This window comes from Leiobunum rupestre, chromosome 11, assembly GCF_980474605.1.
Source record: "Leiobunum rupestre chromosome 11, qqLeiRupe1.1.hap1, whole genome shotgun sequence".
Classification (NCBI taxonomy): Eukaryota; Metazoa; Arthropoda; class Arachnida; order Opiliones; family Sclerosomatidae; genus Leiobunum; species Leiobunum rupestre.
In genome coordinates, this window is record NC_143394.1 from 26,475,209 (window position 1) to 26,499,940 (window position 24,732).

At 39.4% G+C, this 24,732-nt stretch overlaps 1 protein-coding gene across 4 annotated transcripts in view; it reads right to left on the minus strand.

Moving 5' to 3' along the window:
* ct (homeobox protein, cut) overlaps positions 1-24,732 on the minus strand; it is a 460,014-nt gene that overhangs the window by 195,273 nt on the left and 240,009 nt on the right. The window contains exon 2 of one of the 4 annotated variants that reach the window (XM_090164188.1): positions 19,091-19,154. The exons of the other annotated variants lie outside the window; for them this stretch is intronic. Coding sequence (XP_090020314.1) covers positions 19,091-19,154 — 64 coding nt within the window. The remainder of the gene's footprint in view (positions 1-19,090; positions 19,155-24,732) is intronic. 4 annotated transcript variants of the gene reach the window in all.

Below are 24,732 nucleotides of genomic sequence, written 5' to 3' on the forward strand. Positions count from 1 at the left end.
ACGCGGTGTGATTGGAAACCGCGATCTCATTGAAGCAAATCCGTCTTGGGCTTTTTGCCATAGACGGACGGTCTCCGTGGGCGGGACACGCTGGATGGATGGATGTCCATCTCGTATAGGGAAAAAAACCGCTATCAATCGAGGACACAAAAGGCGCCCATTTTCGATAGACAATTACCGATCGCAGTCAAGCTAATCTTCGATTGTGTCTCGCATCGCGACGCGAAAAGAGATGCATTCGTACAGGTGGAGGTTACGCGAAGGAAGGCGCGCGTACCGACCGGGTGGAGGAACTTATCATACAGGAGCCAAGTATAAGTGGGCGTATTTACGCTTCCTCTTACAAGTATACCCTATCAACTCCCACCCCCCCCCCCCCCCCAAACATCCCCCGCGACTACCGGTACAAAGAACCTACAGATAGTCAAGTTCGCACACATCGTCTTAGGTAAACCGAAAAATAATTCTGGATTGATCAAAAATGGGGTTTTTAAAATATAAAAAACACCACCTGAATTAATGGCTTTAAAAGTCGTTTGATGACTTAGGTCTACGGTGGTGCCTTGGGTATTAGCCTAGCTGATTATTATTATTACATCAATATAAATTTAAAATTTAAAAACCAATCATAAACGTTGAACGCAAAACGGCCTTTGTAATAAAAAATATATTGAATACACCGTTTATGAATTAAAACCACAGTTTCCCTATTTAAATTAGGCTATATCTTCTGACTATAAAACAATGCCAAATTTTTAATTTTTATATACTTTCTATTATTATTTTCTGATGTGATTTATGCAGTGGCGTAGCTGAGAACTTAGAGGCCCCCCCCGCAAAAATCTCTATGAGGCCCCCCTTTTTAATTTTTTATGGTTAGCGGGGCCCCTCCCCGAACCTCGAGGCCCCCCTGAAGCTCGAGGCCCCCCCGCACCGCGGGCCCTGCGGACCATCAGCTACGCCACTGGATTTATGATCCAAGAAACCCTAACTTAACTAGAAAAGACCATCGTCTTAACCGTTACAGAAGAATTCCAGTTTTGACTATATCACTAAGTAGAAAAATACAGAGTTCGTATATTCCAGTCAAGCGACCACGAAAGAGCCCAATAACCGACCGGAAATGATCGGCAATAAGAACAAGCCACTATAGGCAGCGCAATAACAACTGGACGGAATCAAAAAACGGCGGAAACGACCGAAGAACATCGACTGAATGAAAACGACTAGCCATCACCGGGTTCCATCTTGCATAACGTCTATTTTGTTTAACGTCCCCCCCCCCCCTTCGGTTAAAAAATATAACCCACCCCCGCCACTTTTATTAAGAAATAGAGAACAAAAGATAGACAATTTCCTATTCCATTCCGTAGTGTATTACGGCGGGAGGTTGATACGCGGGCTGGCGGTAGCGTCTCCAGAGGGTTTGTAGGTTTTGCCTGCTGGATTTACACAAGCTCAACACCGGAGGGAAATACACTTTTCAAATCTAAAAAACATTGAAAGGAATAGTTAAGACTCGAGCTAAAGAATACCATCGCGGTGGCTAAAACAGAAAGGAGATCAAAGGCATCTCGCACCCCGCGAGAGGTGGAAGAAATGGCGAAACCGTAACGGATGTAGACAGTTAAATCGGTTGCGAAAGCCGAATTGAATTGGATGGGAGGATATAATCTTCGGAAAATATAAAAATGCAAAATACCGTATTTTGACGTTTGCCTATAAGCCCTGATATAACATCGCGCTGAAACACTCCGAAAAAGGTGAAAACACTACAGTCAGAGATAAAAAATATTCTTTTTTGAAATTATTTTCCTGAAATTGGTGCAATTTGTTTGGATTACTGAAAAAATCCACCCGTGGATAAATGGAGAATGAAAGTGTTTGAAAGAGTAGAATCTGTTACTGTCCATATACGCTTTAAAATTCATATTTTTATAGAGCTTGAATTGTGTTTCTCAAAATAGAAATTTACGTGGCATAGTTTTTCCTTATTTTCTCGAAATTAAAAGCGCAAATAATAAAGGCGTATATCATTGGTTTTGGTATGATAGTCATAGGAAACGAAAACTACCTATTCTCTATAGCATCTTCTTTTACGATTACCTTAGGTGGAAAAGGTTGGAAATGGTGGATTTTGTGGGCGAAATTTGAAGTATTAACGACCTCAGTGTCATTGCGAAACCTCTAAAGACCCTAAATAAGAATATTGTTTTAATACGAGGAAATATTCGTTAAACACGTTTTAAATAGTGAAGAAAGTAAAATACTAGTTATGACCGTATTGAAACGGTCGTTAATAAGAGAATCCAATTACAAATAAGGCTTAAAACGTTAGTAAATCTTAAAAAGCGGGTTAATAAAATGTTAAATTTATACCCATCAAATAACGAAACCTTCGGGGAAAACCTCGCCAAACTTCGAACTTTTGCAAAGTTGGCGTTGTTGAAAAATGGGACACCCCGGGCTGATAACAATAAAGGGGTAACGCGAGCTCCGTCAAAAAGAGGGGGTTCAAAAAAAGGGCGAAGAAACGACGAGTATCGGAAAACCTCGAGCAAAGATTCCGGTGATGTGAAAAGAGAGAAGCGGGAAAAAATCAACTCTCCATCTTTGAATGAGTTTTCGGCGTATAAGCTTTTTTTCCCCTTCAAGAATCACGAGAGACCACTCGAAGTGGTCCGTCAGCGGCGCGCCCCATTGAGCGTTCAGTGGCTAAAGAGTGCCCCGGAGGGGAGATCCCGCAAACCCCCGCCATCATTCGCTTCCCCAGAGCGACCCCCAAATTGAGAAATAGATAGAATCCGTCCAGCCGGGTCACCTCGACATTCCGGCCGAAAGGACGCGACAGGGTACGGGCTGCGCCCTCCGGGATCTGAAACGATCGCGGCCAAGACGATGTTTCCGTTTCGATCCCAACTTAGGTTCAACTTGACAGCGCAATTTATGGATTCGAACGAAAAGCCGAACACGAGTTAAAGGAGGAAGAGGGTGCGCTTCCCCGCATTCGCCCGGAGCATCGCGGCAGAAGCGAACCTATTCCGGCCAGAATCAGAACCGAAATCCGAGAAAAAGTCGACGGATAAAAGAAACTAGCCGAGAAAAGGAGGAAAAAAGACCGTTTGATATCGTCCCAAAAATTCTGGAACAGAACTTTGAACTTTTCCCGAGGGCACGGTGGACCTCGACGAACATACGTCGCTTTCCTCACCCACCAAATGGGGAAGAGGTCTGGTGTAAGAAAAATGGTAGAGAGATAGCCACGGGTGCTAAGGCGATACTCCATCTATTCCCCGCCCGGAGAGCAGGAGAAGAGGGTTTCCCCGCAATACATTACTAGTCGAGTGTGAAGATCCTCCCGTTCACTCTTCGATCGAGTGAAAAAGAAACAAAAATAAAGAAAATCAGAGTTAGAAAGTCCAAATTCACGATCTTTTAAGCCCATTTACCGTCTTTTTCTCGCTGGCGAATCTTAGTAGCGCGGAGTAAGAGAGAAGTGAAAAAATGTCCATCACTTTACTGCACGATTTGGCGCCATCTCCCCTTTCCAAAAAAAATACGCGCGGCAAGTTGAGACGGGGGGCAATACGAGAATAAAAAGCATCAAACCATCGAAGAACGATTTCTTCAAGAGTCGAAAGGTTTTTTGGCAGTGCATTTTTTTCTCGATGTTTTTATTCGTTCTTAAACTGCGTAGTGACACAAGACTCGTTTCCAAAAAGGAGATGGCACTAAGGAAGGCTGGAAAAACATCAGTAGGGGGCAGAGGGAGGGAGGGGGGGAGGTTAAAAGGCTGTCGCTCTTTGCCAATAGCATCGGCTATTATGGAAAAGGGGGAGTATAATCTGTCTATGGATTGCCGTAGCTCCATTAGCGCGCTTCTTCCCATCCGATTCCGCGCTACTCACCGGACTGTTCCCGCGAAGCCGGAAATAATGCAATCATCCTCGGAGCGATTCGGGCCGCGAGTGCCAGTTGAGGATGGTCGCCTCTATCAAAATTTCGTCCCGAAAATCCGAGTTAAAGCGCGACTAAAGGATGGCCGAAAACGATCTTTGGAGGGAGAAGCTCGAATCGACCGTGTTCGTTCGACGTCAATTAAGCGTTCTTTCACTCAACGGCGGCGACCCCTTTGACCATTTGACCCCGAGACCATCTTTCAGCCGCCTTCTTTCCTCCGCCCAAATCGACGGTCTCTGGCGAGTGAAAAATGCCAATGGCCGCCTCCATCGGTTCAAAGGACATCGCTGTCATTGGCTTAAGTTGTTATTCCATGGAGGAAATGATGGCACACGACTATTTCGTCTCTCGCGTGTAGCTCATTTCAGGAAGAGAGATTCGTTAGGGTTATGTCGACGATTTCACCAAAGGGAAATGCCCAAGATCAAGAGCGTCATTATTTTGACCTTACGTTGCTTATTCCTGGATGTTCCCGAATACAATTTTTCATAATTATTAAAAGCAAATTTAATTTATTTGTAATAAAGCGAGACAGGGTAAATTACGGTTCAGTTCTATATCACGTTAAATGATTATTTATCTTTGCTATGTAAGTACGGTTATAAATAAAAAAATAATAAATTATGTAATAATATTTATTAATTAAAACCACAATGACAGGAAAATATAGAATGATTTTACCGATGCATGATAAGGTTGTTATTATATGTATTACTTTTATATTTGTGCAATTTTGATTTTACTTTTTCCGAAAAGTTATGCAAATATTTTAAGGAGTTGTAGGGGTGAGTTGAGAAGTATGCCTGTTTTTTCCCCCATTTTCCTACGATGAGTGAAAAGAGCGCCAGAGAGCTTCAAAGTGTGGCCTACTAGCCCCTGGAAGTAAGCTGCAACAAGCGCAAAACCAAGCAGCAGGGAAACGCGAACATTAAGGTTTGGGTTCGTGTGATAGATAAAAAAGGACTTTGTAAACAAATCGAGGTAACCAGCGTAAAAAAGTAAACTTAAACAGTATTTAAAGTCGTGATGGACCGCGATTTCTCATCACTTTCAAACTGCAACAATGGAGTTCACTTCTGAAGAACTGACTGATATTCATTTCGTGTATGGACTATCGGATGGCAATGCTTTGGCTGCTCAACGTCTCTACCAGGAAAGGTACCTGAGCCGGCGCATCCCCGTCTCACGGACTTTTACCAATGCCTACTTCCAGGGGCTAGTAGGCCACACTTTGAAGCTCTCTGGCGCTCTTTTCACTCAACGTAGGAAAATGGGGGGAAAACAGGCATACTTCTGAACTCACCAACTACAACTCCTTAAAATATTTGCATAATCTTTTGAAACACTGCATATTTTACTGTATTGAAATATAAATGTTATACATTTCAGAGCAGACAAATTTTATTGTACAACAGTGATTTTTAATTTCTTCTAAATATTATTATTATGTACAAGATTGCCCATTCTTAACTGCAAGGTACGCGAGGTAAATTTACCGAAGCAAACATTGTTTTAAATATTTACCGTAATGTCGGGAAAGTTAACACATTTTGTTAAATTCGAATAAAAAACAATTTGAAAGCAATGAAAGAATGTATACGATCACGAGTGGCGGGTAGATTCGAGTCGGATGAATTTCAAAAAGCTTTTTGGGATGGAATTGTGTGAGAAGCATTTGGAGAAAGCGCGGGGGGGTGAAAAAGCTTCGAATTATCGAAAGCGTGAAATTTCTCTGATTCGAAACAATCCCGCACGTCTATCAAATTATTGCAAGAGTGGTTTCGATTTTCTCTCTTTGAGCCCCCGTCTTTTCATTACCGGAAAATGGCACGAAGAAAAAGCGAGGCAGCTTGAGTGGCGCTCCGGGACGAAGCCATTGAGCGGGGGCCAGTGTACCCTATTATACGGCGCAAACGGGCACCGTACAAAATCAAATTATTGAAGGAGCGGCGAATGCTAAACTGCCAAAGTTCAAATCGAACGTGGGTGGACGAGAGGCAAGCTGCCGTGGCTAGTCTCACATAAAAGAAAAGGCCAGAAATGGGCGAGCCGGATTCTTGGCAAAGTGCGTGAAATATCCGAGAAGATAATAACGATTCCCCAACTATACTCTACTCTATTTCACCAAAAAAAAAATAAAAGATAGAAGATGGTTTTTGATGGTCAAATACGTTCAATTTCCGAAAAGAGGGAATTAACGATACAAGGCCATGAAATCGACGAGCCACAACACGCGCGCCCTCTTCCATAGAGTACCTAATTTTATAAATAGGCGTTTTCCGATTACACAATTCTGATTCTTAAATGGACGCGGCGTACACTAACCCGCGAATAGAAGGTTTGATCTTAAACACAGCTATCTCACGCAACTAGATGTTTTCAATAAAATTGTGTGTAAAAGTTAATAGTAACTTAATGTTTTTATACACAGTCGATCTATATTAAATTTCCTTAATCCGAATTAAAAATACATCTTTAAAAACTTTTTAAAATTTTCCTGGAAGAACTTAAGCGTTGGGGATTACTATAAAACTGACTTAATATTAAAATTATAAATACTGAAAAAAACCCAAGTAATTACGAATTTAATTTTGTTTATTAATGACGTTTAAAAGTCGCTCGATGACTTAGGCCTAGGGTGGTGCCTTGGGTATTAGCCTAGCTGATTATTATTATTATTATTATTATTATTATTAATGTAAGGAAAAAACATTTTAATTTTTGCACAACTAAATTAACTATTCGTGTGAAAATCTCAAATTTAATTCCATATAAAGGGACACAGAACCTTTTAAAAAACTTCAGTCCGAATTTCAGGGAGTTTCCTCCCCACGCGTACCTCACGACAACGTATCCCAGCAATCAAATTACGTCATTTTCCCAGTCCCTTTAACACGTGCAAGTAAAAATGTCCAAAACAGAAGGACATAGAGAATCTAAATGCTACAACGCGGAGATAAAGATAACAGCGTAAATTCCCATTGAATCAAGGAGTTCATTATCAAGGAGAAAAACTCCACAGAAAGACACGGGAAATGCAAATGACAGAATTCAAAGTCCTTACAGTCGTACACGGTTTAAATAGTCATTTCCGTTTAAGCACCACTGACTTCCCAAGAGTATCTTTATATACACACACACACCATTTCGCGTTTTGTTGTTTTAAAAGCGCGTCAGACACGCGAGCCAAGCCCCCTTTTTTAAAAAAAAAGGGGTGCCTAGTACAGACGTACGAGATATTTTGGCGGTTATATAAAAATGGACTCCGAAGAGATACGGTCTGGGATATTTTGGGGTGGAAAAAATTACAGTCATAGAGAGAAAGACTTGGAATCCGCGGAGGACCTATTAAGAGTGCCTCTCCTATTATAACTTCATCTCTCTGACTCTCTCATTCTACGTTTGAAATATATAATAGTCGTGATGATATTAAGAACACAAGGGGGAGTTCTAAATGCAAACTTAAAACAGGCGGAGGGGAGGGCGCGGGACGACAGCGGAGAGGGAATAAAGAATACCAGTATCAATTCCTCGGAACAACCGCGTACAACATCACGATTGTATTGTTCGCTACAGCTTCGTGGGATCGAGACATACCGGGGGTGGTCGAGCTCCCTGTTGCCAGTCGGGCCCCACTGAGTAAGTTATATATATATATATTTGGTCGCCCACAGCGTACTTCATAAAAAATGTTTCGTCAACATAAACAGTCAAACGCGTATTTTGAGACAAATACTATCGCTGATTTACGAAAAAATATATCCCCTCAATTTTGACAATTAATTCAAAATGCTTAATTAGTAGTTTGGTTGAGTCGAAGTTAATAAAAAATATTGCTTTAAAATCGGTTAATCTCGAATTACGTCACCAACTGAATATAGAGATTTCACTGACTTTAAGTTAAAAAAAGATTCTTACTAGCGACACCTATCGGGTTTAAATGTAAAATAATATCTTCATTAAATTTATCGAATTAAAATTTTTAATTTAAAAAATCAACCAAAATATTTATAAATATCAATAAAATTTAATATAGCCACCAATTAACATAAATATCAATACAATTTAATATAGCCACCAATTAATATAAATATCAATAAAAATTAATATAGCCACCAATTAAGATAAATATAATTCATTTTTAATATTTCAAAACTAGTCAAAAATTTCTAAACACATGCGAAATGAAATATAAGCATTGCCAACTTTAAATTCGACCACAGCCGTTATAACCTTCGACCCGCGAAACATGGAACAGGCAGAAAGGACACGGGGGGGAAGAGAGGGAACGGGGGATGGAGGAGAGAACATGAGTTCTCGATCACGTGATCATGTTTTTGGGAATTTAAAGATGTTGAAGTTTAACAATCGAGGAGGAGAAAAGCAAATAGAGCTTTTACATAATGGACTTCGTTTATCGTCTGTTACGTAAAATGTAAAAGGCTGGATAGTAATAATGTTCTATCCTCCCAACATTTACCGAGTAAGGCACGGGCTAAGAAAGTATACATCCTGAAACAACGCGAAATGAACCCCAAACCCTTAATGAAAGATAAAATAAGAAGCTTGTTAAGGAAAACGGGTACCAGCGCCACGCATCGGCCAATACCGCCTCGAGCCTTATAGCGTTCGAGCTCGGCTTGTAATAGTTTTATTAATGGAATTTATAGAACTATCAGGGCAAATAAGAGGATTTTTTTAAAAGGCTCGTAGAGGTCACGTTGGTAAAGAGAGAAAATTCAAGCAACTCCATTTTAATCTTCGTTCGCTAATGAAGTCAAATTATGGGCTTGATGTAGGTGGGTGGTCTTTGGAATGCCAACATTTTCCCCCCAAAAATATTAAGAAAAAAAAGGAGCCATTGAGCGAAGTCGATTAAGAGTAAATTTTATGGAAAACTGTTGAACCGAGTCTTAATACTGTTAATGTACCGATATTGGAAATGAAATGGAAATTAATTATAAATTTGATTCGCGAGATTGTAAATTTGACGTAGAGGCGGCTAGAAAATTTAAAAACTCCGTGTGTGACTTACAGTTTTCAATTTATTTAAAAAAAGACGTAAATTATCGGCGAAAACGTACGACCCAATTGTATTATTTTCTATGTAAAGTAAAAAATATACGAGCATCCCTCAGCTTTTAATTTACGGTCAAACCGATAGAATTTGAATAAATATAATAACGTAACATGGCATTAAATTTTCTTCTCCTCCAAACGCAAAGAGACATTTTTCTTCCCTTTGTATTAATAATACAATAACTCAAAAGCGAGAGCGGATCGTAAAACAGAAATAACGAGCGGATAGCTTCTCCACTTCAATTACAAAAACTCCGGCTAAAAATATACGAAAAGAACCCGTATAAACATTGAATAGAAGAATAAAAGAAGTGGGTCTTTCCTATCTAACGATATACTTATAGAACTCTAACCAGATTTAATAAGTGGGTTTGGCGTACGCGGGCTCGTAGCTTCTACCTTGGTAGATTTCGAGGGGGGTTTCGGGGCCACGCGAAAAGGTCGACTTAATACGCCACATTAAAGAACCGCGTATTCCGTTATTAAAGCGAAGATTTAAAATTGTAAAAGACGTCTAGAATATAGGCTTTTCCGAGTCATTTCCTAAGTCTAACGACTACTAAACTCTATCCGTATAAGGTTTAACGAACGTCTTAACAAAGTCAGATACCCTAGAGGTATTCCGTACACCAATTTCTCGTACTTAACCTCGCTAGTATCGCGTAAGACTACATTAACTAGTACGTGATTTTTGGAATCCAACTCAGTTTTTCGGCGGATAATTTACGTTTTTCGGCGACGTATCAAGGGCTATCTATTTTGCCAAAAAGCGAATAAACGAAATAGTTCGACGGTACGGTAAACCGACCTTAGCTGACAATAGAACGACGGGACGAGGGAGGGGGTACAATCGGAGAACGACGACGCTAGATAAGCCATCGGACATTAGTTTTGGAGAAAAAAAAATGCAGATTTTGGAGGGAAAAAATAATGACTGGAGGGAGGGGGTGGCGATGGAGGAACCGCGCGCGCGCGCAAAAAAAAATAATACTTAAGGGACACGCGTATCCGAATGAAAATAGCCTTCGGAGCGAAGAATACGCGAAGAAAATGATAAAACACGCGCTATATCCGCGTACATAAAGAAATAAAAAAGGAGAGAGTGAAAAAATCGTCTATTCGCGAAGATGGGTTTTTATGGGAGCGGAGACCGTTTCTTTGGAAAATGAAATTGGGAAATTCCGTTGATATGAAAGGGATACTTCCTCCACGGTCGCCTTCGAGTGAAGCGAAGCCCATTAAGGCGCTGCTTATTATATATGTCACCAATAAACGGAAAATGGCCGGAGCGCACGATTTCGTCGAATAATGCAATCACGTTCGCATTTCCATACGCAAATTTTAAAATCAACAAGATGGACAAGTACCGAATATTTGCTTCACTACTTACAAGGTTTAATTCGGTACTAATACCGCTACAATGACGATGTAAATCTAAACAATAACAAGGAGACGACCCGAGGTGTAACGCACCGATTTGGTTCGAACTCGGGGGATCGGTAGACCTTCGTGTAACTAGAAAAACCCCAAAGGGAATTTATTCAATGGGCAACCAAAAATGTTTTTGACAACACAAAATGTAAATTTTTCCATTAAAAAAAATAACATGGGAATCTGGCCAATTTTGAGGGTACCCCCTGTAAAAAAATAAAATTTTTGAAAATGCTTAAAATAGAAAATATAAATAAATAATAATAATAAAAAAATAATGAAAAAGTTCGAAATTGATCAAAATCGTAAGTAACATTATGGTAATAAGTATGATGTAACCAGTCATTCCTTTATGACAAACAAGTTTTATCTCTTTGTGGTAGAGATAATTAAAGTTTATTTTATAATATTTTACTTATACTATTTACATCGTAAATAAAATTATGGTAATGAATATAATATAATATAATATAAAATATAATATATAATATATATTATAAAATAAAATAAAATATAATATATAATATAAAATATGTAATATAATATATAATATAATATAATATAATATAAAATATATAATATAATATAATATAATATAATATAATATAATATATAATATAATATAAAATATATAATATAATATAATATAATATAATATAATATATAATATTATATAATATAATATAATATATATAATATAATATTATATAATATAATATAATATATAATATAATATTATATAATATAATATAAACTTTAATTACTACAAAGAGATAAACCTCTTGTTTGTCATACAAGAATGAGCTTATCGATTACGCATCGACACATTTTACATCATACTTATTACCATAATATTACTTATGATATAAATATTATAAATAAAATATAATAACGTTTAATTACTACTAGTAACTACAACGTACAGCGAAATAACAAAAGGCCACCCAAAAGAGAGAAATTCCGAATTGATGTAGCGAAGAGAAAAATACCGTTTACGGCGGACAAACCAAAGAACTGAAAAGGGAGATAAGAATCGATTCATTGATTTCCAATTGTTGCGCCGCGCCTCGAGACCGGCAACCACCTGTTTGATCCTTTTCCTGCCAAGATATTCCGCCTTCAATTGGTGTCATCCCGTCAAACACCCCCTCCAGTTCATTCCGACCCCGTTCGCCGCTTTTTTACGGGTTCCGACTTCGATTTATCCGGAGTCTTCCCGCATTTCTTCGCCATAAAAGACGGTTTCTTTACAAGCTCCTACATATATACCTTTATATTTTTTCGAGGGCACCCGTAAATGGCAGGTCGTGTGGCTGCCAAAGAGAGAGGATGCCTTAAGAGATTTCATTTTCCCTTTATGGACGTCAAGAAAAGACTTTACCGACATTGACGCATTGAACGGAACGTCCGGGGTGCCAAGAGTGCCGCCGCTTTTTGATCATATTTTTATCGTCCTTCGTCCGGAGGCGCTGCTTACCGAGGCAACGGTCGCGAAAAAATAAGCGACGGGGATTGCGGATCGCTTCGAGGACGAGCCCACTACGTAACGTCCACGACCAGCCTCCTTCCGCCGGTATTTGCATCGCAAAATTGAATATCTAACGGTTGGGAATAGCGGGGAACGGCTGGGGCTGGCTGGGAGCGAAGCGAGGGAGACAAGACAGACACCGTCCAGGCTTATTTCGCTTCGCTTCGACAGTTCTCGCCATATTCTCTATCAAATCCGTACGGAGCTCACCCCTGACGTCCCTATACAACCCGCCGCGGAGGAGACGTTTTTATATAATATCAAAAGCCGCGGCGACATCCAGCGGATAAAAAAAATCAAACCGCGGAAAATGGGTCTGTCGGAAGCTGGCGACACTCGGCGGCGAGGGGTCAAAACGAAGCGACAAACGAAGAAGGGACAGCTCGACAGGACCATCGGTCAATCGCGTGCTTCTCTGACTTTGCAAACACGATTGGCCCCAATGGCCGGCGTCGGAGGCCAAGAAGGCCAAGGATAAATCGTCCTTTCACTCGAATCGCGAGGACAGCGGGCGCCGTTTCGCTATTTCCGCGGTTTGCCCCCGCCACAACAACTTAAAGGCGAAACTCCAAAGGCAGCTTTTAAGAAGAGCCAACCTCGGAAACGTTAAGTCGATGACCTTCTTCGGACCGAGAGATAAATTGACGAGACCTCGAAAAGCCTCGCTTTCCTGATTAATAGCTATCGGAATATAATTAAGCATTTTTGCCATGAAAAATTAATTATCTCGACGAAAAAATCATTTTCCCCCGGTCCACCTTCCACTTACACGCCTTGCAGAGAACCCGAACTTTCTTCATTCCAGGTCGACCGGTTCCCCCCGCTGCGAAGGAGCCAGAGCGAGCTCTTCATTATTTTAAAGCAAGTTCGCGGATTATTATTAATTTTCGAGAACTAGAGGGCGCTGGAAACGGGAAAAGTGGCGGCGGCGGCGGGGGCAACTATGGTTCGATACAAATCATCGGCGTCTCTATCGACTCCCAAAACTCTTTTTTAATTGCCTGCATCATTAATTTTAAACTCGCGGGAGAGCGAGCCACCATTTCTGGTTAAACGCGATATCCTCCTATAAAATTCTAGAGTCGATGACAAAGCAGGGGGGCAGCGATACGAATTGCGTAAAAATATCCCCCGGGCGACGGGTATTAACAATCGCTTAATTATTTTTTCCCAATTAAAGAGATCAAAGATGTCGGTTCACCATATAGCTAAATATATTGAAAAATTACGACACCGAAATTGTTATCTATGGGAGGGGCGTAGGACCCGTACCATACCGTGTACGGGTCGTAAGAAAAAACCAGAACAGGGGGCATGTTATTTATGTAATTACATTATTATTTTTTTTAATTTCGCTAAGTAAATTTGACCCTTCAACTAACTCGTTTAACATGGTCATTAGTAATGTACACAGCTTACAAACTTTGTAGAGTGTATAATTAAGAAGGTCGTTTATTATAAGGCGGGGATCAGCATCAGGATTACACTACGAAGGTCCGGGACAATACGAAGCTAAATCCGTAACATGTGTGTCAAAACAATTTGTATTACGAACACCCAAGTAGGACGCCATCTATCCTTCACATTATAATACAATTTTTTTAACGTTCTGAACTCGGAAGAGACCTCTCCTCTCCCTAAAAAATCTTTTGCCTCGTCACTTTCCGCGCGTAACATCTGTTTTCTTGGCGAGATACATTTTTGGTAAGGCGGCCAGCGGGGGGAAGACTAGGGTTAGGGCCAGTAAAAGAAAAGTACTTGTTGGTACTTGGGGAAGTACCATTTGTCTTTAGTTAGCTAATAACGGAAGGGTTTGCTTAGTGGTACGAAAGATAACGGGGCCCAAAAAAAAGAGAGTGAACCTTCCTGGTTGAGCCCCTTTCTTTACATATTGGTAAAACCAACAGGGGGAGCCACACGGGGAAGACGCCGATTTCAATTTCGTTCGGAGGGGATGAGTAGAAGAGCAAAAAAAAAAACGTTAACGCCTGACCAAGTTTGGTCCGCGTACCGTAAATCGCGGCATCTTCGAAGGTGCAGTGGAGGTAAAGGAGAGAAGCCATTAGGCTAGTCGAAAGAAGGGGCATTTCATTTATTAAAACGTCGCTATTCAGACACGTATTTTCACCTGTGTTCGCTGATTAGGTAAAAAGAAAATTAGAGGGTGAAAAAGGGGGGGGGGGGTACAGCCTACGTTACCTATAACATTCGACATAAGAGTGAACACGGCCAGTACAGAGAGAGAGAGAGAAAGCTAAAAGAAAGGATGAGATGAAAAACCAGGAATGGGTAATTAGGTGAGGAAATGAAGTTGTTGAAGCGTGTCAGCGTGGATGGCCATGTGCGAAAAACCCGCTAGTAACGCCATCTAGGGCCGGGGAGTGAGAGTGGACGAATACGGAAAAATCGAGGAGATACACGGTCGAACGGATCGTCTTTATTTTAATTAGCGGTTATTTTCATCGATTGTGGTGGCGGGGAAATTATATTAAAAAGTCACGCGGCAACCGAAGAAAAAAGGCCAGAAGCCAACTCGCGGTAAACCCTCTCCGCCTCAATTACAAAAATCGTGACAAAAAATGAAACGAAATTGAAAATTTCGTGTTCTTTTTAATTTGATATACAAACTAGGTCGTTTGGGAATAGAAAGGCATGTTAGACTGACCATAAAATAGTCCTAACCTCCCACTCAACTCATGTTTTTAAAAATCTATTTTTTAAGATTGATATGGGACGATTTTAAAAGAATTTTAATGGCCTAAATTTTATGTCAGAAAATGAGTGTACATGAAATAATTTAAAAAAATAATATAATAGTTTAAGATATTTAAATGATTTTATTGATCACCTTGTAAATATAACGTTAGCTTCAAAATTACTACACGAAATTTTTAATTTTTATATATAAAATTATCTTCACTATAGATGGAACTGACTACTTTCCTACGCCGAAACTAAACAGAATGAAGTACACTGTTAAACCAATTTCATGAGGCATATAAAACCGGGTTTTAAAAAAAAACTTACTAAACTATTTAAATTAGATTTGAAATGGCTCGTCTGAAACCCTCATAAAAAAGCCGATTTCAGTTTATCAGAATCTCAGTTATAGTTTACAAAAAACAGCTTTAATAATTAAATTTGATTCTATGCAAAGGGAATCCCAACAAACGTTATGGAAAAATTTAGAGTAGAAACCAAATAGACAACTATAATAAGCATCATATCCTTTGCAATTGGAACGTTGGAAAGAAGGTAACACCCTATCGCGTGAGACAAGTTTAAAAAGATGCTGTCAACTTCCCTAAACTTAAAGAGAAAAACAATATTTATAATTCCACGGATAATCAAAACGCCGTCGCCACGATTTCAAAAGGGTGGGAGATGAAAATCGAACAATAAGGTACTAGTTTCAAAGATATAAAAGTTCAAAAAATAAAAAGAGCGACCGATCGGGGAAAACCTCAATTTAAACATCCTTAAAGGCGAAAAATCGTCGACATTTTTATAAAACGGTCGGTTGAGTTTAAAGCCGTCGATGCAATTTGCCTCTTTAATCAGCGGAAAAAAAGCGAGGAGGGGGGCGTTTGGGGTGGGGGACACACTGTTTCAAACCGGAGGTGGACCTGTATAATTTCCAATTCCAAAATTTCCGAAGAGGACTCCTCCTAAGAGAGAGAGAGAGAGAGAGAGAGAGAGAGAGAGAGAGAGAGAGAGAGAGAGAGAGAGAGAGAGAGAGAGAGAGAGAGAAAGACCATTTTCCGTGAAATTATTTCGTGATGGGGACCTATTTAGAAAAATAAGCGCCGGATCGAGTTTTTTGGGCGGATGGGAAAAAAGGCATATCGCACACACTCCCGACTACGAAAATCGTTTGGAAAACGTTCTAATAGGCAAACGACAGGTTAAAAGAGGCGCACCCACAAAAAATACATTCGGGATAACCGCTTTTATTCGGTGCTAATGGAGAACGTGATATCAAACAATTGGGCTGGATATCAAAAGCGGCTCTCCTTTAATAAAAGGCTACGCTCGAAATTCGTATCGAATAAAGTAACGACGTAATAGCTTAAAATATAATTTATTTATTAACCCTGGATTCGAATTTAGAGAGTTTTGCGATTGAAGGTTTTTTACCCACTTCCCGCACGTGACATCCGAAAAATGGGCCTCAATCGGTTGCTGTAATCTAGGAGAACGCAGTTAGCCTTTAAACACGCTAACGCAGTGTTGCGTACAAATTTCATTGGACGAGTCTTTTCGCTGATCGTTTTACGGGCGGGGGAAGACAATATCCGAATTTTCCCCTTCCGACGGCAGCAGGTGCTAAAGCGTCTAACCAATGAAATCTGTACGCGAGAAAATGCATGACTTGTGACGGGTTGCGTTCTCCTTGTGTGGGGTGCGGTGTTTGTTGCACCTAGCTGTAATCTATAGTTGGTTATCATGGTAGCTATGGAACTTAAAATTTCGGAGTTCCGGTGGTAAGTAGGTAAACGCTATTTACTAAACGCGAGGCATTGATTTCGAATCTATATTATCTTTTCCCATAGTGAAAGTTACCATGGTAACCAACTATAGATTAGAGCAGTGTTCATAACTTTATTTTGCTATGGAACCCTAAATTATCCACCTAATTCTGGCGGAACCCCAACTCATTTTTACTTATCTTAAAAGACTCTCGACACAAACAAAGATGGCCCCAGGGTTCCGGGGAACACCTTTCGGGACCCGCTGGATTACAGCAACGGATGGAGGCTGATTTTACGGAGCTCAAAGGGGGTAATCGCTTCTTTACAAAACCGTCAATCGGAAAGTCCTCGGAATTCGAAACTAGGGTACGAGCTATCTAAATTATCTTTCTCCATATTTATTAGACGATTTGGCAGGGAAGAATTATCTAAACAATTTATTCAAGACCTAAGTTTTTACGAGCCCGTATACGTTTGACAATCTCGACTAAATAAGCAAATCTGAAAAACCCACGTAAACCATAAACTAAGCTGTCACTAGGCGCTTCTTAAAAAACGCTCATTAAGTAGGCAATTATCACCTCGAAAAATCAGCGCTTAAAAAAGCGAAATGAACAAATTTTAATGTGACATCACTGTTTAAAAATAGGCAATAACGAAAGATAGGTTGGAAAATAATCACCGCGCAGTCAACTCCCATACGCGCCAGTTCGAAATGACTTTTGGGAGTGAAAAATATTTCGACTTTTTCGACAATTCTCTCTCAGCCCATTTTTGCCTCCCCGTTCTTCGAAGTTCTATTAAAGTTATTAGCCTTAACCGAAAACACTCGGAATTTAAAACGGTTTTTTGGGCAAAAAAAATACGTAATATATCCGAGTAGCTACCATTAATCAACAATATATTTTGACACGACGAAATTACGAAGGTGAATACCCGAAACACGGCTCATTAGAAAAACGACCTTAAAACAAATCATCCATTTCCAATAATAAACCTGAGCAATCACCCGCATAGTAGAGATTAGCAGCCCTATTTTACAAACTAATAAATATTGATTTCGTTCAAATTAGGGTTACATTTTGGGAGTTAAATATTTTGGCATACGCGAAACGTAATCTAATTATACAATCAATTTAAGAAAGGCTACGACTTTTTGTTGGTTTATTTGTAAATCATTACAAGCAGTGATTGTTTTGAAATGTTTTTTATTTATACCTTGAAACTTGAAAATAAACCACTAATGGTCTTTTGTTGACGTATTTATGATTGGTTTAATTTAGTGTTTCAATATTGTACAAAATATTCATAATCTATTTTTAACCTAAGCTATCTATCGAAGATCAAACGATGAGACTACCCGAGGTGATAATTACCAATTTGGTTGAAACAAGGTGGGTATGTAGACCTTATGTTAACATGAAATTTCACCAAGGGAAAAGTTGCAATGGGCGTTAGTTTTGCCATGGCAACCGAAAATGTTTTGACAACACAGTATGCATATTTTCCAATTGAAAATAACATGGGAATCCGAGCACTTCTAAGGGTTCCCCTTGTGAAAAATTTTCAAACAAAAAAAATAGATCAAAATTGACAAATTAAATTAATTTTATGATATTTTGATGAAATTTGGTCAATTTGATAAAAATATGTAAAAATTTATCAGAATCGGTAAAAATGGAGAAAAGCGAAATGTGAAGATAAAAAAGTTGTATTTGCTAACTAATCGCCGAATCGACGATAATAAATGAATTTTATCGAAATTAATGAAATGGAATTAAGTTGTTTGAATTTGATCAAAATTAACAATTTTAATTATAATTTTTATCATTATTTTTTACAGGGGGACCCTTAGAAGTGCTCAGAACCCGTTATTTTCAATGGGAAAATATACATACTGCGTTGTCAAAAACATTTTCGGTTGCCATGGCAAAACTAATGCCCATTGCAACTTTTCCCTTGGTGAAATTTCATATTACCATAAGTTCTACACACCCACTTACATTGTTAGTTTCAACAAAATCGTGGATTATCACCTCGGGTAGTTTCCTCGTAAGTAACGATTAACCGTATAAATCTGAAGACCTAGCTGCTTATATTGTTAGTTTAAAATATGAACCGTAAACGTTTTGTTGAATAGTATAAGTATAAGAAAAGTTATTGATTATATCAACTACGTTTACCAACAAACTACAACGATCTATAACGCCGCGTAAAATATCGATCGTAAGCAACAAAAAAAGTGTCTCATAACCACAACGTCGATACCTAACAAGGCCTATTTGATTCCTTATCAAACTGGAGTTCGTGATATATAGCTAGCGTATTTACTTTGTCGAAATAAACAAAACCTCCGTTTAAAGCGTAAAGCAGACGGTGCGTGCAAAGTCAATCGAAATTACGTGAGCCAACGATAAATTGGAACAGAAATCTTTGGTCCATAAACGAACCCATTTGGCCCTATACTTATAATTATAACCCTGGACGCCGCTTAATCGGCTTGGTAATAAGCTCGCCAAAATAATTACCATAATCGGCCGCTCGACTCCAACGAGTCTGCTCGCCGAATACATACGCGATTGTCCGACCAAACGAAAAGTACCAAAATAGCAAACTGTACCTGCTTGAAAGTCCCGGATTACGCCGAATACACACCGATAAATACCATCAAAAATACGACTTACCTAAAAGAAAAAAAGAGACAAAAAATTAAGTTAGGCATACGGCAAAAACAGATTATATGTCACGGCTTTAATTACACAGGCGCTTCAAATCGAATCGTAGATTCGTCAATATTTTATATTTTTACGTCTACGAAATAACAATTATTGGCCTGTACAGTCACGCCATTTCGTTCACAATCGACAGCGAAAATGGCTTTGAATAAATTTAGTACTCGCTATCAAAATATTGGAATCGATTAAGTGGGTTTCGCTACGGCGGCGTATATCGCTGATTAAAGTTAGGATTTAAGTTAAGACACGTAACGAAGCCGAGACATGGCGTGCCACTTCAGTATTTCGAGGAGCCCACTCCTCCGCAGAAACAACAAAGATTTTAACGCGGCAGGGGTTCGCGTGATCGCCAGGACTAACTCTTTACTTTGTGGACAGAAACAATAAAAACATTACGTCAATAATTAAAGGTATTTACTTAAGAGGCCCAAATGCTTAAGCGATTAATTATAATTAACGCTGGGTTGGTAAAAAAATACCGCAAAAACTGTAACGGGTTAGAATTCGACAGGCGCCTTAATTACACTAATGTTACGAATCCTTGTGCCACCTTGAAGGGGTTCACATTTATAAAAGAAGTGTTACATTAATATTAACACGTATTTGCTACAACAATGTGTAGAAATTTTATACTGCAATGATGTAACTTTTGGAAATTTTAGGGGCGTTCAGACTACACAAACTTTTAAAGGCCAATCAGCTCGGACACCGAATTTGTTCGCTGGGAACAGGAATCCATACCTCTACTTGGTATGGATTCCTGATGGGAATTAAGCAGCGTCAACAGTAAACGTTGCTATACACTTTTTCGGGCACCTACAAGGAACGTTTTAACGTTAGATGACCGATTTTTAGGCGTACAACTTGTTTAAGATGCAGATCTATTTGAAATTCAACCCATGAAATTAAGCTATTTCTTGCCGTTACTGACCAGGTATTTTTGAAATATTAGATCCGTCGTCCGCTTACTATGTAATATTGCTATTATCGAAAGCGGACATAAAAAATTTGGACAGGCTAAGCCAAATTTCTAAATTTCATACAAGAAACATTATAGGAAATAAAAAGTACGAAAAATAAGCCCTCGTGTGAACAATTGGCGTGCTATTGTGACCCGCAAAACTTCAATATAAACGCCTTGTTTGGTAGAAAAGTGTGAACAATGTAGGGTGAACAATTAATTGGAATATCGGATATGAACTAATTTAGCACAGAAAAAATTGCAAAGTTTGAACGATAATTAATTTGTCACCAATAAAATTGAATAATCAGAGCTTTGTAGACAAAAAATTATGGTCAAAAACGTACTCCCTCGACCAAGTCCCTTAGGTTTGTTAGACAAAATAAAATCCCTCGCCAAAATAGGCCTACTGTTGGGCCGATAAGAATTTTTCGACCTGAGCGACGTGGACCCATTCATTCTCATTATCCGTATATTGCGAATTCGAAGGTTTACTTGATGGTATGTTCTAGAAGGACACCCCAAAATAGGGAAAACCCACACACGAACCGTCGTTTTCTTTTGAATACTTAATAAAGGCTCCGAAAGATAAGACAATTTATATTTCGGCGTGGAATATGAAGTCTGGATCCCCTTTTTATAATAAAGTTGTCGAGAGGCTATTCTTTCCTTTAAAAATGATCCCCGGCCCAGAGCCGATTGCGGCCCCTCCAATTCCGATGCTGTTCGTCTTACACTGGAAATCTCCTATTCATGTAATCTGGCATGTTAGGTAACGAACTACGATATAACAAATGCAGAGAAATGGCAGCTACGACGGCGATCCCCCAAGAAATAAACGAACGTTTTGTCTAGATTCACAATTTTTCTTTCGTTCTTCCAGAATACGCTAGAGTTATACTATCGGAACAGTGGCGGGTATGAACGAATCAAAATTCCCAGGATAAACTATAGACTACAACATAACTCAATTTCATATTTTCGCTACTGATTAATTCTAAATTAGTTTGTAAAAGGTTTTTTTTTCATTTAGTTAAATATTAAACTGGACCAAAAACTGTAGACTTTTTTATGTAAAATAAACTGAGAAGTGCAACAATTAAAATCAAACTACAAACTGTTAATCTATCGTAACACAGTGGAGTATGCTTAATAAGGTAATTATAGTAATAATCAATAATAATTAGCTAGGCTAATACCCTTTAATTCGGGTGGACGTAGGAGGCTGGTGGAAAGTCCTACACCAATTGAAGATTTTCAAATGCATAAAGTAGACTACGTCTACGTTTATAGAAATCTTATAAGCAAATAGACAATCCAACAAGCTGGAGCAGTGCTTAACTACAAATCTGTTTACAGCTTAGGGGTATTCAGATAGCAGCTCCCATACCAGAGAGTAGTTATAAATTTTGGCATTATAACTTATGGAATTTATAGACTATAGAATGGAGGTTCCAAAATCGAAATGAAAGGTTGAACGGTACGAGTAATACGAACTAGCCCAAACAACGGGAAAAACAGTGCGGAAGACGAGGAGAGAGAGATGCAGTGATGATCGATAGGACCTTATAGGGAAACAACGGGGAAGCTTTTTCATTCTTTTATTTTTTGGCAATCGCGGGAAAGGGAACTCGAAATGTCTTTTCGGAAGGCCAGGGTGCGCTATGGCCAAAGCAGGGGCAGGCAGCCAATACGGCACTCTATAGAACGCCACGAAGGCGATATATTAAGGGCAGCGAAGAGGAGGCTGGGACACGGTTTAGTCAATCTCGTAACGCTAAAATGGCCCCCAGGCTTCGTGTTTGTTACCGGGAAAAGAACGTATTTTTATTTTTTTCGACAATAGATGGCGGGACCCTTTGTTTCTATTCAGATGAGGCATTTTATATGCCGCGGGCGATTGCACCCCCCCCCCTTCCTTTGGTATTCTTCTTTCGTTACTGATCGATTTCTTGTCATTCCAAACCGGAGCGAAACATACAAAAAATAAGAAAAACGAATCTTGTTCCCGTATTTCCAGAAGCGTTCGGGAGGCTGGCAATGGGGGTTGAAATAACGTATACATAACGTAACAGAGAAAGAGTACCGCCCTTAAACTCGGCCCATCATTTTTAAGCGAGTGCGTAAGCTTACCAATAAAAGGACTAACTTTGGCATGTAAAGAAAAAGGGCAAACAGGAATTTGGGAATCTACGACTTCAGAACGCAATAACTTTTGAAGCGTTTGAGGTTATCAGGAGCTGCATGCGAACCAAAGTACTTATTAGAGGTTTCTGCTTTTACTGATATATGGTCGAATTCCATCCTTCTCCGGGGAAAAAATATATATCTATGGAGAATAAATTCCTATTCTAATATCAAGCAGGCCCTGCCCTCCGGGTTTGATGATTTTTAGACTTATTGACGCGGATATCGAGAAATTCCCAAAGATCTTTTGGGCGAATAGTTAACATTGCCCCGAGTGGTTAACCGATAAATCTTCGCTATTCGTATTATTTACTAAATACAGGGTGTTTCCGTTATCCCTACGCGCTAGTATGGCCCGTAATGCTCGGGTGTACGCGATCAATTCTAGATTAGATTCGAAAAAGTAATTAGTAAATAGTTTCAATGACGCCATCTATCGTTAAGTGGACGAATCAGTCGTGGTAAATTTAGTCAAGGTAGGATTGATCCTTTAGGGTATAACATAAGTAAAATTATATTTATGCAGTGTGACACTTGCATTTTCTTCTTCCAACTGTATTAATTAATTCAGTACTAAAAAATAAATTTTCATTATAACGTTTTTTTTAAATTTTTTAAGCCTTTTCTGAACTTATTGTAAATATAGTTCGAAAAGTTTGCTACCTGGTGGCGCTATTTGTAAATATTTTCGTCGTTACTACGAAGGATAAAATAAGTAAACAATGATTCCAGTACCATACTTATGACGGCTAAATTAATTTATCTCTTCATAATGACGAAAGTCCGGTAGCAAACCTTTAACTCCGATTAATAACGTTGTAAAAGTGTTATTTTTTTTAGCTTGGAGAACTAATTGAAACACCCTGTATTCGAGTGACTATCCGAAATACACCTGGATGGATATATTAAATATTAAGGCATATACCGTGTTTTACAAGCCAGATGTCTAGTACGATTTCGCTCTAACATTCCTAATAGCAAAAGCTCACGAAATTTAAATTATTAGCCAGTTTCCTTAATAGCGAAGCCTTTCAAGCCGACAATCCTGGCATAGCCGTAGCGCAGCCATATAATTACCATTCATTCGAACATTAATTTCGAAGAGCGCGTCGGCGCCTGACCAACATCAATTCGATGGAATAACGCTTTTATTTACATACAGACATTCTCAATTTAAAGGGGGAAGACTGATACAAAAAGCAAACATCTAATCACGGCATTATTCCGTCGTAAGTAGCGGCTGTCGAGGAATTTGGCATTAAGAGTGTTTGTGGAATGAGCGTTACAGTAGAGGATGGCGTCGAAACGACAATGGCCTAAACAACCTTCGAAGGAAAAAATCTAATCGGTGTCTTCTTTGGTCAAGGAAATGAAAAGCGAGCTCAAAAGAAAGCCGGCCCACGTGGTCGGGGGTACCGGAAGGCCCGGCGAATCAAGTTCGTGAACGCCGAATTAATAGGAAATGAGAGGTGACTGCCGACGAATACCAACAAACTAGACCGAAGCCGCGCGTTGAGCATTATTCGAGAGATCTTACCACAGTCGCGGTGACGGAAAAAAGTGGGGTCGACTTGCCCCAGAGCGACGAAAGGATTAAAGTATACCGTCTCAGGAATGCCATTTCTAGTTGTGGCAAAAACTAAGCCAGAGCCATCTATCAGAGGAAACCCTTTCATCCCCGCAACCGCGGATTTCGTGACCAGCAAGTCGAAAAGAAAACTTAGCCACCGAACGACATTTACAATTTGCCTTCTGGCGATGCGCGGTAGCCGAAACTAACGTTATTAAAATACAAATGATTGAGCAATGTATTTCGTTGAGATTACGCGAACTTCGCGGAAAGTATAGAAGCAGAAATCAAACATGTCATTTTCCGTCGTACATTATCATTCTTTAAAAAATAACTTTTAAGTAGACGGAATTATATGAAAATTTATGGGGGTACTTTGTTGGAAGCCTAGTTAGGCACACTTATGATCAAATCTACTATCCTAAAAGCGATGGTATATGCCTATTAGCGCAGTTCCCGTTAGCGCAGTTCCCATTTGCGCGGTTTCCCAAAAGCGCAGTTCTCAAAAGCACAGTGTCCCAAAAGCGCGGTTCCCAAAAGCGCAGTTTCCCAAAAGCGCAGTTTCCCAAAAGGTTAGGTTAAATTAGGTTAGCCGGGCACGTCGCAGGCGCGTAGGCACTGTAGGTTAGGTAATAATCGAAACCACGCTTTTGGGAAACCGCGCTATTGGGAACCGCGCTATTGGGAAACCACGCTATTGGGACACTAATCAAATGGGAACCACGCTTTTGGGAAACCGCGCAAATGGGAACTGCGCTAGTGGGCATAAACCAAAGCGATTTGGTTAAAACTGAAATTAAATTTCAATA